This window comes from Chaetodon trifascialis, chromosome 9 (genome assembly GCF_039877785.1).
Source record: "Chaetodon trifascialis isolate fChaTrf1 chromosome 9, fChaTrf1.hap1, whole genome shotgun sequence".
Classification (NCBI taxonomy): domain Eukaryota; kingdom Metazoa; phylum Chordata; class Actinopteri; order Chaetodontiformes; family Chaetodontidae; genus Chaetodon; species Chaetodon trifascialis.
In genome coordinates this window covers 27,297,607-27,313,376 of record NC_092064.1, presented here as the reverse complement: position 1 = coordinate 27,313,376, position 15,770 = coordinate 27,297,607, and the positions used below count along the sequence as shown (strand labels likewise).

The 15,770-nt window shown below is 46.7% G+C and overlaps 1 protein-coding gene across 2 annotated transcripts in view; it reads right to left on the bottom strand.

Annotated features, from left to right (window-relative positions):
* Positions 1–3,214: 3,214 nt before the first annotated feature.
* nova2 (NOVA alternative splicing regulator 2) overlaps positions 3,215–15,770 on the bottom strand; it is a 74,718-nt gene continuing 62,162 nt past the window's right edge. For both annotated transcript variants that reach the window (XM_070969647.1, XM_070969648.1), the window contains one exon: positions 3,215–15,435. In XM_070969647.1, coding sequence (XP_070825748.1) covers positions 14,413–15,435 — 1,023 coding nt within the window. In that variant the 3' untranslated portion in view covers positions 3,215–14,412. The remainder of the gene's footprint in view (positions 15,436–15,770) is intronic.

Below are 15,770 nucleotides of genomic sequence, written 5' to 3'. Positions count from 1 at the left end.
AATTCCTGTGAACGTCTCCTCTGGGGTTCACTGAGATCTATTCTTAAAGTTCAGATGAACGAGGGGACGTGTAGTAAAGTGAAAAGGACAGATGAGGAGGGAGGGAAGTCAATAAGCAGCCTCTCGGAGCAGAGGTGCGCCATCAGCTGCAGCAGGTGCTTTTTAAAGCTGACACAGACGGACAGTAGCAGGCGCTAGCTAACGTGAGGTGAAAGCCTGAAGAAGAAGAGATGTTTCCTGAGCAAACTGTTCAGTTTCATGATTTATTAAATTACTCTGGGTGCAGAATTTTGTGTGTCTGGAGGATTTTAATCACTGCAGCAGCTGAGCGACAACAGTCGTAGCTTGAGCGACGCGCGAGCGCCCCAGATTCAGAGGAGTCTGTGATGTTAGCACGAGGCCTGCAGGAGCGCAGCTAGTTTATCATGCTAGCTGTCACGCAGGCGCCCGTGTGGCTCACATGCCGCCGAATCGGCACAGACTTTCACCATCTGCACGAAAGTAGGGCAACAGTGACTGAACGAGACAGAAAGCAGCTCTGTGGATTGTTGTACGGTGTAAAACAGTTCCTTTAAAAAGGAAACACACAAGTTCTCAATAAATCTAATTATATTTGGATGATGTTTGCTTGTAGTTAATGAAAGAAAAACTGCTGAATGATTTAGTTTATAAACGGGATAAAGTCTTGTTTTAATGCGGGAACATGACTGAAGACATGAAAACGTTTGTTTGCCTCTTGGACGCAGTTTAGGACTCTATGAGGGGCTTTCCTGATTTCCTCGACTTTGTTCTGCAGCAGCATTTATTGTTTGGATGGCCTGACCTGCTTTCAGAGAGCACCTTTTAAATCAAAGTTTATTGTCCTTGCAGAGGCACAGTTAAGCTCTAATTGCTCCCTGCGTAACACTCGGGACATCGGAGAAGACAAAATGCTACCAGCAGCAGCAGCATCTGCAGGTTCTCCGACACGTCGTGTGTTTCTGGCTCTGCGTGAGCTGAAGTTTCTTAACCAAACACACCATTTCACCTCTTTCACTGCACATTATGAAAGCACTTTGAGCAACTTACCTCCTGTATCCTCAGAGGAAAACCTACAGCACCTTTGGAGCTGATCTAAGGCACATTAATATTCATCACAGCACTGGAGAAAATGGCCAATTTTGGAACCATTGTTCACACGAGGAGCTCGGAGGTTTTCACCTCGAAGAAGACATTGTTTCGAGACAATAACACACCGAGACTTTTAACAGAGAAACGTTTCTTGGAGGCAGAAATCACCTGATTGGCTCAGTTAATACTAAATGTGTAGAGCCAGACAGGAGCTGTCGTTGTGTGAGCATGCTAACTGACAAATAGCTGAAATAACAGTTGTAATAAATGACTTTATTTTCCCAAATCCATCTGATTTTAAGTTGTTTCCTCTTCCCTTAGCAAGCTGGGTCATAACAACTCATGATAAGTTAACTTCCAGATTGTGTAATAGAGCTGGCTGAGGGGGAAGCTGCAGAGCTCTGCCTTTAAAACTCACAAAAACAAACATCAAACCTCACTAAAGGTGTAAATTATGAATAACTTTGCTGCTTTGATTCTAACTGACTCAAAGGTTTGCAGTGAAGATTTTTTCTAAGCTTGAAAAACTTTGCTCACAGTTTGTCTGCGTCCCCCTCACTTAGCTCGAATCCCGTCTGCGGGGAGACTCAGTTCGGGGTTTTGAGCTGTGGATCTGTTTTCTGTTGCTGAGGGTTCAGTGTGGGAACATCCCGGGTCGTTCCTGTGAAGCGTGGCAGAGGGAGGAATGAGGATTAACTGGATGGGCTCGTTTCTCGCTGAGAAACTGTGCATACAGTCGGTATTTGCGGTCCCGCACTGAGCCGTCGTTGTCTAGTTTTCCACTGGAGTGCAAAGCTGCGGCCTCGTGTCTTTGTCTCTTAATGTGGACGTTCATGGTGGGACAAATGTCTTTAGATGATACTTAAGAGTTTGTTGGAATTAGAGAGATAATTCAGATTAAGTGGTTTGATTTTTGATCACATTTCGATGGCTCCTTGTGTGTATGTATTATTATATAGTAAATTCACTATTTTATTATCATTATTTATTGGGACTTTAAAATGTCTTCAGTATTCATTTCTTACACCGGCTTACGAGCCGCTGCGCATCGTCCACACTGTCCTGCCCTCGATGAGCTTCCTCATCTCCTACCAGCTGCTGGCCTGCTCGCTGGACTCCAGCCTAATGTTACTGACCCAGAAAAGTGTGGTCTCAAAATACGAGGTTCAAATCAGCCAATGGGATTATTTTTGCTCCTGCAGCACTTCAGCCTCCAAGAAAAGAAAAAGCTCCAATCTGCTGCATCCTGTGTGCAAAATCTGCTTTCCACACAACATGGCGACAGAGCACAGAGTGTGTATCCTCACATTTCTGTTGTGACAACCTTGTAAATATGTAGTATGCATGAGTAGACTAAAACACTGTAAAAATGCATTTATTCATTTATTTTAGCTGCCTGGAAGTCCTGTGCATCTGCTTGTTCGCAGTGATCAGGAGTGTGTACCATCGTGCGCTCTATCATACACATTATTAACACACCACAAAACACTGTGACCTTCTTGCTGGAAGCCGGAGGAACTTCTTTAGTGGCATATGGAGAAAGGTGTGTGGGAGGAGAGTGACAAGAGGTTGGTCGGACCATGCTGTGAATTGTGACTCCGTTTCCCAGGGGGCTTTGCAACAACAGCTCAAAAAGCCACTAGCCGCTTAGCTGATGGCATGGAGAGGGCTGAGACGATTGGCCAGAGGTCACAGGAGCTGATTGGCTGGTTTGTGGAATCATGGTGGATGCAGGGGTGCAGGTGTTTGTTGATCGGATGACTCTGGTGCACAGGAGGATTGTGGGTGGATGGATATGTCAGAGAGTTGAACCCCACCCCTTCTTAACCGTGATGTCTGCCATAGGGAGGGCGGCGACGTGTGAAAGGATCAAACCCCGACTGGTTTTAATTCTTGACCTTCCCTAACACGTTGACTCAACTACACCAAGCCCTCCTAGAAAACCTCCGAGTATCTGCATGGAAGCACATTACCAGGTGCCATGTTGGATCAACTTACCTCATAACAGTGTATCTACGGCATTATCCAAAGCTTTCAAAGCACCTCTTTCAGCTCTGACTTTACCGACAAATGTGTGAGGGCTTACTCCTTAAGACTAAAGATGTTAATTTGCTTCAATGGTTTATTTTACCCATAACCATGTACAAATAAACAAAACCTTTACAGCTTTGTATGGTCACACATTTAGCATTCATTGGTCCATAAGCACTCCTCACGGCGACATGAAAACACTGTATTAAGACACCGACATTGATTTCTAGCATCGGCGTCTCAACGTTGCACTGACGTCACAAATGTACCATCCATTCTAACAGTTTCATTGCAAATCAAAATAGTCACATGCAATGATTGAAAAAAATTACATTACCTCATGTCACATAGAAAGTAAGCGAAAAGTTCCATCATTTAGAAATAAGTACTCTTCAGAGATTTGTCTTTCTCTTTTTTTTTTTTTTTGTGTGTTTTTTAAAGTCCTAGACATTCTTTCAACAGCGTTGTTGGTCTCATTTGGGTTGTAAACATTAGTTACAGTGCCTAGCTTCATTCACCTGACTGGCTGCGTAGCGTCTCTCGAGAGAATTGGTCAATCAATACTATCAATCAGCTGATCGAGAGGAAATTGGTCAGACGTCAATCAGTTGTACAAGGAATTTGTCGTGGAAGGACATGATCGTCTTTGGGCTCAGTTAAGGGCGACAGGACACCAGTGACTGGAGAACAGACTGAACAGTAGATTAATATAAGACACCCTGAGAATCACAACTACGCCTCTCATCTGTCATCCTATCCTCCCTCTTCCTCTATCTCTTCTTCTATGGAACGATCATAGTCAGGTGGGCGTGGCCTCGGTGGTTGAGGAAGATGGTTGGTTGGTTTGTTGTGGCTGAAGCCGGTTGCCATGCAACTGGCTCCTTGGTGGTTGGCATGGAGACAGGTTAAGGTGGAATCTGACCTGGTAAGGTAGTATGCAGCACGTACAGTAGTATGAACAGTAGAATGTAAAATGCAGCTCTGGGGAAAAATACGGGAATTTAAGATTTAAGTTTCAGATGATGCCGATGGACATTAGCAGAACGAGTGCATCTTACACAGCTTTAAAGGGTCAGTTCACTTTTCTCACTTGGCTCTAGTAGCTTCTGACTCTGCAGATTGTTTTTGAGATATCTGTCTGACGTTTCTGTCACCATCCCTCCAAAAACGCAATTTTGTTGTTGGTGCACAAAGACTTTCTGCAGACAGAAGTCCCTAAAAAAACTGCTCTCAGTGAAGTCTGTGGTTTACCCACAGCAGCAGGGGCGCTGTTCATTCTTTAAATACTAACTGTAAAGGCCGTGAGCCCTGCCAACTAAATCCCATCCACTCCACTGTTTTGTAATTTTAGAGGCAGATATCTCAAAACGCTTTTATTTCTAGGTGAACTGACTGTTTATGAATCAAACAGCTTGAGGTATGCTTGCTCTGAAGAGCACCATCAGGTCCACTTTGTTTCATCTGCAAGCTCTGCGTAATCTCCAAGAAACACTGCGAGTAAAAAAACCAAGCGCACCTGAAGTCGGAGCGCTTGAAGATCCGTTCTAGATGAGTATTTATCCCCAGACCTGTCAGCATGTAACAGTAGATTGTGACAGTAGTATGTTATCGATGGAGAACATCACATGGGGCTGACGTGGTGTGCAGCAAAGGATGGCGCAGGGGAAGGCGGTAGTGGTGGACAGTGATTGGCTGATTTGGTTGGTCAGGTGACTGAGGGGGTTATGGACAGTCGAGCTGAGTCAGATCACATGATGAGGGTTTGCAGCTATAACGTCAGGAGGTTCCATCAGGAGGTATGGAAGCCTGACAGGTTTTAGCTTTTGGTGGACACTGGACACAACACCCACCCTGAACCCTGCCCGCACAGAGTCAGCGAGCGCGCGCGCACACACACACACACACACACACACACACACACACACACACACACACACACACACACACACACACACACACACACACACACACACACACACACACAAAGAAACAGACGTGCACTCCTACACAAGTGAGCAGACAGACGCAGACACACACACACACACTCACCATATTTTGCATAGACACACACAAATAAAACACAGGAGTTTGTTAACTCACACTCACGCACACACTCATGACAAACACACAGCGCTCCCACGTTTCACACAAACCCACATACACACTCGGTGACTCACACAAACACACACCCTTGCCCACCCCCAGACTTGCGATGTGTTACTGTGATGATGCAGAGTGTGGTGGAAGGTGAAGAATAAGACAACGGAAGACAGGTGATGCTAAAATGAACATTTATAATGACTGCTGTTGCTGTCGCAAAATAAGAATCCTTAAAAAAAGACCTCATATATATTAGCACTAGATTGCCCACTTCACTGGAAATCCACAAGTCAAGAAACACAACTCACTAGGTTTTTTTCTCTTTACAAACACAATGCTACAATTACATTAAATATTCAATACTCTTTAAGTCAGTTAATGAATGTTGTTAAAAGCAACCACTAAAATACTAAAAATAAAAACAAAACAATACTAGTATTAATTCACCTTTTTCCAGTCATTCCCTTTTTCTTGTTGCGTTGTTATTTATTAATAGTATAATAATAATAATAGTCTGAGAAATAAATAGCTCATGTGGTGTTCTCAGGGCGATGGGGCAGGCAGCATAAACCAAGAGTGGAGCTCAGAGCAATGCGATGAAATGGTGGAGTCTAATCTCACACAGTCACGTTAATACTTTCAAAATGTCTCCGATGCACAGGCGAAATATGGAGATATGCCGCGAGTTCGGTTCTGCCGGCAGCAGGATGGTCGACGGCACCCGCAGAGGTTAATCGTCTCTAAACTATCATTCTATGTTATGTAAACTAGGACTGTATTGCACGAAAGTTAGCAGCTCAGCTTCCTCGTTGTGTAGCCCGGGAGGAGCTTCGTTTCTTTTTTTTTTCCTCTTTTCTTCCCTTTCGTCCAACTCCCTGGGTTCGTTTCCCGCCTGGAGGAGCCGAGTCGAGCCGTTTTCCACGATGATATGTCTCTAACACGACCAAGCATTTTCAATAACTATGGCTTGATGATAAAAGATACTAGCGCCACTACAACTCACTGTCAGGAAAACATCAACAAATGTACAAAAACAAGCCGAAGCTGAGAATGGCTCGGACTACTTCTCAAGGTTAGTATTATTACTCGATGAGCACAGGTATCTAAGAGTTTGCTAGCCAACATGGAAGCTAAACAGCAAATACAGTAGGTAAATCAACACTAATAACAACAGCACAGGTTAACACAGTAGAACTAGCATAGCCGATTATACAGGCAGACCTAACTATCGGTTACAGAGGATGAAGAGCGTCGTGATGGTCTACCGCGTCCACTACTGCCTCTTTATGCTGCCGGCCCCTTTCTGCTCAACACTTCTCTCTTTACAGCTCGACAAAAATCTGACAAAAATATTTACAATGAGAGAGAAAAAATGAAATTGTGGAGAAACAGTTGTTAAGTGTTTTTTTTTGTTGTTGTTGTTGTTTGTCTGCATTTCTTTTTTTTGTGTATTTTTTCTTCCTTTCGTATGTTGTTTTTTTTTTTTTGTTCTTTTTCGACTTATATCTCAGAGAATTGTCCCCAATGATGAGCAACAAACAAACAAACAAAAAAATCCAATCATATCAGCTAGCATTGCACAGTCTCAGAGAGGTTTTGGGGATGGAATGGAGAGTTATCGTCCAAACAGTTGGATGAACACAGAAGGGGGGTAGGAGGAGGAGGAAGAAGGTCAATAAAGTTCATGAGGGGGTGAAAGTTCAAAAAGTTCAAGAAGACAGAGGATGGCTGCGCAGCTGACGGTGCGTAAACACTCCCCACACCACCGCGTGGGGGCGGTGCATGTGTCGGCGTGCGTGGTTTGGATGTTAAACGACAACAAAAAAAATCATCATAAAAAAAATGGAGTTTTTGAATCTTTCCCATCGAGAAAAATCAAATGGAGCGAGAGCGAGAGAGGGAGGGGGGGGGATAGAGAGAGAGAAAAGGTGAGGGGGGGGGGTAGAAAGAGGGGCGGGTGAGGAGAGTGAAAGGTGCCCCCAACACTATGGCACACAATCAATGAAGTCCCACAGGCTGAAGAGATGACAGAATTAGGAAAGCAGCTGGCATGAGCGGTAGGGCTGTTTTAGGTAGGCTGAGAGGCAGGACAGTAGGTAGGTAGCCAACCTGCAGAGGGGTTAATCCTTGTCGGGTTTAGCTCTGTGGGAGGTGGTGAGGAGGAGGAGGAGGAGGAGGAGGAGGAGGAGGAGTGGTGGTGGTGGGGGGCAAGGTGCTGTTCAGTTGAGGCGTCATGAGCGACATCATGTTATGAGGGCGGAGCATGCTGGCTTCATGGGTGCTTCCAGGATGGATGTCCGACACACAAGAACAACTCAAAGAAACGCTTGGAATGGTAGTTGCTGTTGTTGTTGTTGTCTTTTTTTTGTTTTGTTTTGTTTTTTTCCTCTCTGTTCTATTTTGGCACTCGAGAGAAGAGACTCGTGGGAGGCGGAGGAGGAAAGTGTGTGTATGTTTGGGCGAGGAGGAGGAGTGGGCAGTGAAAGTGCAAAAAAGAGGGCATGGAAGAGTGTGTGTGTGTGTGTGTGTGTGTGTGTGTGGGAGGGGTAAACAGGCTACACACAGAAATGGCATTTTGTTAAAACTGGTCTAGGTTAGACAGAGCATACAGTACAAATCAAAACCAGGAAAATAACCAACAGAGAACGAGAAGAAGGAACAGAAAAACAGTGATATGACAAATGCAGTCTACAGTTGCTGGTGCTTTGATGGGGCCCGAGTTGGGGGAGGAAGAGGAAAAGGGGGAGAGCGGGGTCCCATAATATGGTGCAGAGGGTGTTTGAAGAGGCGGGAGGGTCAGCGGTGGGTGTGGGTGAGAGTGGGTTTGAGTTTGTGGAGGTGGAGGGCCAAAAAAAACAACAAAAAAACAAGATCTGAGGACTACGTCGAAGAGCCACACCCACTGAGAAGTAATGAGGTCACCTGGCGGGCAGGTGAGAGCTAAGTTTGCATTCCTCTCCACATCACAATAAAAAAAAAAAAAGAAAGAAACAAACAAACAGGACTAGCCGGCTACGTCGCGACACCACGAGCACGGAGCTGGCCTGAAGCAGACAAACTGTGAGAGGGAGAGAGAGGAGCATGCACATCTAAAACACTGCTGAGTCAACACCTACAGTGAGGCTACACGTCTACAGTAGTCTGCACACTGACCCCGCCTCAGCTCGGCCTGCCATGCACAAAAACAGCAGAGGGTTTAGTGCAAACATGTCGCGAGGAGCACAAATGGAAATCTTTTCTTCGTTTGGGGGGAGTTTTGCGGGAAGAGGGCAAATTCCCATGACAACATCTGCCAGGATACAAAACACGACCACACTGAAAACACTGTGGTTGCATAAGAGGGAGAGAGGGAGCGAGAGAGGTGGACGGACTTTGGCAAAACGTCTCTCTTTTTGTTGGACGATGAGGCTAATAAAGCATCTGATTGAAGGGAGCTGGAGGGGGAGGGGCGGGGGTCCTGATTCAAAACACTATCACTTTGGAAACACACTGGCAAAGCTCAGTGCTGAGTTCAGGGCCTTGGATCGCAGAGGAACGGAGTCAAAACACAATCTGAGCCCGAATCTGCAGGAGGCGCCCGAGGGAGGATTTGTTTTTGGGGATCTGCAGGTGACGGAGGGACTTTTCACCTCTCTGTCTCACACGCTCTCTCTCCCGACCCCACTGAAACACGCTGGGTGGGGCCTGATATGCTCCGTGTCATATTTGAGGTCAATAAGGTGCATATCAATGACAAGACAAGCCAGAGCTCAGAGCGTGGGGGGGGGGGGGGGGGTGAAAGGACAGACGACAGAGTTGTACAGAGAGCTCGACACAGAGCGCCGAGGGTTAGTAATGTTAGAGTACAAAAACACACAGAAACACACAGAAGCCTCTACTGCACGTCGATGGTCAGAGGAGTGATATGCAAACTTATGTAGAGGTGAGTACATTCATGGACCGTCTCAGTCTTCACGTGAAATTAAATCCTGATTTTTGTCCCCAAAGTTAGGCAGCAACTGAGAAGGTTTTAGTCCAAGCTCGCTCAGCAAGTAGCAAAATAGTCTTAGGTTTGTTCGAGAGTTTTATTCGTATCCCTTCGAGGATGGTTAGACAACTTAACGACAAAATACCGATTCTGACGTCAAAATCAAACATTTTGTTCACCCGTGGCCGCCGGCGCGGGACTCGACGCGGCCGCTTCAAGAAACAACGAACATCTGAACGCATGTAAAACAATATCAAAATGCTCTACCCTTATCGGCATGCAAAGATTTGTCTCTGAAAAATGAAGGACACACACTGCCTGATTTTCTTTTTTTTCGCCACTTCTTTTTTGTTTTCTGTGATTTTTTTTCCTTTTTTTTTGTCCACGCTTCACTTTAATATCATGCAATATAGACGTGCAAAAAAGATAACATCTATTTTCACAAAATACATTTTCATTGTAACTATAAAAGGCTGTATTTAAGAATGCTATCAAGTCACATTTTTCAGCATTATTATGCTAACCTATCGCTATATTGATTTGTCTAGCCCCAGAGTCATAGTGCTGTTGCATTCTGGGACGGGTAGTTCCCAGCGGACTGGCTAACGCTTAGCTAACATGGCGGTCCCTCCTCTTGTGGCAGGAACAGAGAGGGCTTAAACAAACTGCTATACTGAGGCGCTTCGACCGTTAGTCTACCTACGTCTTATAAACCGTCACGTGGACTACTCCTGTCCTAAATTATAAATATGGTTCATTTGGCACTTTTCACATTTTCTTAATATAAAAGTATGTCTCCTCTTATCTAATGCGGTTTAAATCATCAACACATTTACAGTTTTACTCTGTAAAGACCTATTTTGGCACAGGTTTAACTTTTTCAGGTTAGAATTACACTATTATTAACTTATCGTGAGCTTATAACAGAGTGTGTATTACACTGCCACTTGAGACTAGCCTCTCCAGCTAAAGGACAGATTTCGATATGTTTTAACCTTGTATTTTTAGTACATCAGTTATTATTAAATAGCAGCATTTTCCACAAATTAAAAAAAAGAATTACTCATGTAAACCTATTCAACATCTACAGGTAAATCCAAAAGCTCCTACGGCAGACAGAAGATAACGACAGGACAAGACAACATGCCACTACGTGTATTGCTTCCAGTACTCGTCACATTTTATTTTGATCCCCTAACATTAAGATAACTAAAGAGATTGGCCGCCGTGTGAAAGACAAACCAAAAAGGATCTGTCTCAGGTTTAATTAATGAGATGACAAAGAAACCCGTCCCATATTAATCAGCTCGGCCGGCGCCTACAGCAGGAGTGTCGATGCACTTCTTCCACTGTAAACACACTGTGCTGCAAACTGGGCGACGCAGCAAACCAGCTCAGAATCCACACCCCGAAAACGGACGGACTGACACAACTGAGGCTAATTAGTGAAGAAAATGATGATTACTTCTCCATCCGTCGATTCACTCGTCCTCAAAATCTTAATTTTGATCAATCGAATATCTGTTCAGTGTATAAAAACGTGAAAAAGTCCCATCACAAGTTCCCACAGCAGCCTACAAACATATTCGATTTACAACTACAGACAGATCAGAGCCGCAAACCTCACGCTGGAAAGCTGAATGAAGCAGAACCTGCTCACACCTGACGCCACACGCGCTGTGATTGGCTGCTCACAGCACAGTAACGTTCTACAGTGCAGTGCAGTGGAACAAGAGCACACCGTCTTCCTACGATCTCGTGAGGCTTTTGCCACAAAATACCAAACATGAATCCAGTCAAACCCCGTTAACCAGAAAATATCTCCTCACAATGTGTGTGTGTGTGTGTGTGTGTTGTGTTCGTGCAGCAAGGTATGCCAAATTAATGCTTCTGTTCAGTGTATGAAGTAAAGCGCACTGATCCAAACTACAGGTGAGCGTGTTTGTGCCTCAGCTAGGACTTCCTCTGCAGGTGTGGTCGTTTCTGATGGCGGTGCATCGGGCGTCTCCGAGCCTCGGCCGCTCGAGGGGGTAAAGAGACTCGATCTGCGGTGTTTGTCGGGGCAAGCAGCAGACATGCATTGATCGTAACACCAGACATAGTCACCCATGGAGCGATGTGGTAGGAGGAGAGGGAGTGTCAGGATGGGAGTGCACTGGAGGACTGAGGACGGGTGGGAGGGAGGGTGAGGAGAGTGTGGATGGTGTTAGATGGGAGTAAAGAAGCCTCCTTACCAAGCTGTAGAGATAAACCCTCACTGGCGCTCCAACACAGAGTGACACGTTCGATAGCACAGTGGAGGATTTTGGGTCGGATTGGTTTAAAAAGTGTTGTTGTTTTTAATCTCAGAGGAGCTCCCTCCCCTCACCAGGCTGCTTAGGTCAATGAATCAAATGCAACCCCCTCCTCACTTTTGGCATTTATCATTCGGTCACACTTTGACTCCTGTCGGACTGGCCGTCTGTCCGGGGATCTGCCCGCTGGATGTACAGTAGGTTATCAGTTTGTGGAAAGGACACAGCTGCGATAGGAAATTTAGAATTTGTTCCAGTCTCTTTAATCTGCGGCTGCACACCTAACACTCCCCCAGCAAGACAACAGGTGAGCACAACCTAAATGAGCTCAACTCTTGACCTCAAGTGATTAATCCTCTTCATCGACCTACTCTCTTCCTCCTCCTTCAGTACTCAGATATGACGTGCATTTCCGGTGAAGTTCTTCATTTGCATTCTACATATATTTCATATATGCGTTTGTTTTTTTTTTCCCTGCCATACAAAAGCCGTCCAATCACGATGCTGTCTACAGCGAACATCCCTGACCTCATAGGCCGAGAGAACCACTCCCTTGCTTCACAGTGCATTAAGACAAAAATTCAGTGTACTCCGATTGTAAAAAATAAAATAAAATAAAATAACACGACACAAACAAAAACATCAAAAGAAACAACAGCATCTTCAGCAGCCTCCTGGGAGGCACAAACGAGCTCAACTCCCCGGACGTATGCTGGAAATCTCTCGTTTGCCCTTTACCTCACGGGCAGTCGGACGGTTGCTTGATAAGGGCAAAGATCAGTGAGGCTGTTTCTCCTTTACTGATATGCACGCTGCCTTAAAATAGAAGTCTACTCGGGAGGCTTGCAGATTTAGCAGTGGACCCCGGGCGGACAATGTTCCCTCGTCATGTTTCAGTGTTTCCTCTTACTCAATGTTTGCGTTCCTCAGTAGTACGTCGTGAGTCTTAAGTGCTCTTACTGGATCTAGTCTGTGGTTTGGGTTCATCTACAGACCACAGGCCGAGCAGTAGCAGTTCATCTGAGAACGAGTCTCGCTTCAATTATTCATTTCGCTTACAATTTTACATTGTTGGCAAACTGCAACAGGGTGCTTCACTACAGATATAGAGCAGCAGGGATATTTTGAAGCATGAGCTGGGACAGCCAAGCATGATAACCAGGCGTTTAAGGTTAATACAGCTGCTGAGGTGCTGCACTGCAGCCTGTGGCGTGAGTGCTTCACACAGATTTTCTTGCTAATCTAGAGGTCTCACTGCAGTCTGCATCAAAGATATGGTGAATTCCCTTTTCTAGCACCAAATATGGCATCATAGTGTTTTGTTTCAGAGTGTGTGTGTGTGTGTGTGTGTGTGTGTGTGTGTGTGTGTGTGCGAGTGCGTTCCCTGTTCTGCTCTTTGACTGGATACATAAGGTGATCCTTCACTGTAATGATCTTAATGCCTGGGGCGGCTCTCTTACTGGACTTAAATAAGACATATATTACACTATGTGACATTACTATTCATCTTCAATCCACTTAAATTAAAACAAAAGATTCAAATCAAAAATAGTCTCATTTACATTCATGTCAACCTGAATTCACAGATAAAAAAAAAGAAAAAAGAAAAAAACAACTGAGCTTTCATGGGTGAACTCATTAATAAATAATGACGATGGTGGTGATTCCTATCGTAATAATCATGACAGTATCATTAACAGATTTCTCACAGCAGACTGCAAAGATGCCGCAGATCCTGTGTGTTTGCCGCAGCTTGCACAGTATCACTCTCGTCGTTTCTAGGTTTCGCACTACGTGAGGTCATCAGCGTGCACCTCGGCATTCTATCGCAAACACTAGAGCTGCGTATGGGGGGGCGCTCCGTGCCGTAACGCCCCTGCGGCGCTGCACTGCTTGTGGGATACATCACAGGGTGTACGGGAGAGTGGGGGGGGGGGGGGGGGGGGGGCGGTGTGCGAATGAAGAAACGCCCAGCAGATTCTCTCCCCTCACGCCCCTCCTCAATTTCACCTCACCCTTCCTTCATCTCCCAGAAAGAGGGGAGGAAGGGGGAGGCGAGATCATAGGCGGGGGGAGAGGATAAAACGCGTTGGGGCGGGGGGGGGGGGGGGGGGGAGTCGAGGATGTTTCGTCTCTCGCACACCAGGCTGAAGTTTGCAGTCTTGATAATTATAAAACCCTTATAAAAGGGGGTGGGGGGGAAAGGGGGACAAGGCTGGGGGCAAGTAGTGAGAGGGGCTCTCTGGGAGGAGGTGGGGCAAGGGGCCGGGGGCAAATCAAAACTAGAAGAAAAACAAAAACCCTGCAAGAGGGTGACGGGCGTGGGCTGCAGGGGGAGGGAGGGATAAGGGTTGGTTCCATAATGGACTCTGGGTTGGGGGGTGGAGGGTCGTACCCTGTAAACACCTCCCCCTGCACCCCGCCACCCCCTGCCCCCTGCGCCCGTGCCCTTCCCTCCCTCCCCCCACCTCCTGCAGCCTCTCAGGCGGGCGGCCTGTCTACATGGCATGGCATTCAGCTCTGTCCACACAATACACGACGAACAAACAGACAGCTTAAGTTACTAAACAAAACAAAACAATAAAACAAAACAATAAAAAATCCCGAAAGGTCAAGACGTTAAGTAATAAAACCTTATTTACATGTTACACATTTTTTTCTTGGTTTTTCAGCGTGATAACTCGCTCCTCTCCCTCCTCGTCTTCTCAGCACATTTTTGCTTCGCGTCAAAATTTTTTTAATAGAGAATACTGAAAACACGCAGAAGAAAACGCCGCGGACGATTCCTTCTGACATTCTTGCGCTCCTCTCCTTTTTCCATTCTCACTCTCACTTTTTTATACTCCTCCCCCAAGCCCCCACTCTTTTTTTTTTCCTCTTTTCCTCCTCGTTTCTCATTGGCTGTCAGGTTTAGCCCACCTTCTGTGGGTTGGTGGCACGTACCCCCTGCTCGTAGGTGATTCGCTGGCTGATCAGGTACTGTGCGGCCTGTGTGGCGGCCTGGGAACCCGTGATGGTCACCTTCCTGTTCCGAGTTCCAGGGATGAACTCGCCTTTCTTGGAGATCTGGATTCTGGCGCCGGTCAGCTCCTGGTACTCCACTAGCGTCTTCCCTCCTTTCCCCAAGATGGCTCCCACCAGATTTTCTGGCACGGCAATCTCGACCACTTCCTTTGCTCCTTCTGCTAGCTTCTCTGTGGCCAGTAGAGATGATGCCACCAGTGGCGACGCGGCGCTTAAGTAGCCGTTGGTGGCGCCTGTCGCGGCGGCAAGGGACCCCAAGGAGAAGCCTCCGAGACCAGCCGCCGGGTGAGCTGCGCTGGTGGATGCATCGCTGGCGTAGGACGCTAACAAATTAGCTGCGGCAGCTGCTGCGGGGTTAGCATTAGCTGCTACTGCGGCTAACACCCCTGAAGCTGCAGCGGGGTTCAGCCCCAGGCCCAGGGAGTTGGTGTTGTAGCCGTAGCTGGCCAGAGTGTTGAGGGCTGAGGTGATGGCCAGCAGGTCGTTGCCCGAGAGGCTGGACATAGTGGTCGGGAAGGCCCCGACCCCCGCCAGGCTGGCTTGGCCGAGCAGAGAGGAAGCTGTGGCCGCCGCCGCGGCTGCCGCAGCTGGCATGACCTCGGTTGAGTTGGCGTACGGGGAGCCGGTGGGGTTGGAGTTGGCAACGGGCCCTGTGATGTTGGAGTACGAGATGTTGAGGCAGGAGGAGCTCTGTGGATCCTCCTGGATCTTCTGGACGATGATCTCCACGGCTTTACGGTTCTGCTCCGGCTCGCCGCTGATGGTGACCACGCGTTCCTGTAGGTTGATGCCCTCTGGCTTTTGGGATAGCTGGACCCACGCCCCAGACTGCTCCATCACCGCCTTGACCGTAGCTCCACCTTTACCGATGATCAGCCCAGCCGTGCTGTTGGGGACGATGAGCTTGGCCTGGTGGGAGGGGCAGCGGGGAGGGGCGGGGGGATTGGAGAAAAAAAGGAAAACAATCCTGCGTTATTGGTCTGTGAGAGATGTTTTATCACAATCATAGAAAATCTGCTTTAGCTGATCAGTGATGTACAAAATACAAGCAAGCATCACCTGAACACAGGAATACAAGAGAGAGACGTGCTCCTTCACTGATTGGACATTTACATCAACTAAAGCCATGAAGGGAGGGTGTAGAAGAAGGAGCAGAGGCAGCGTAAAGTGAGCTTTTCACAAAGACTGTTACCTACACTGTGTTTAAAGAAAGACAAATAAAAGACACACGTCACACCTGTGAT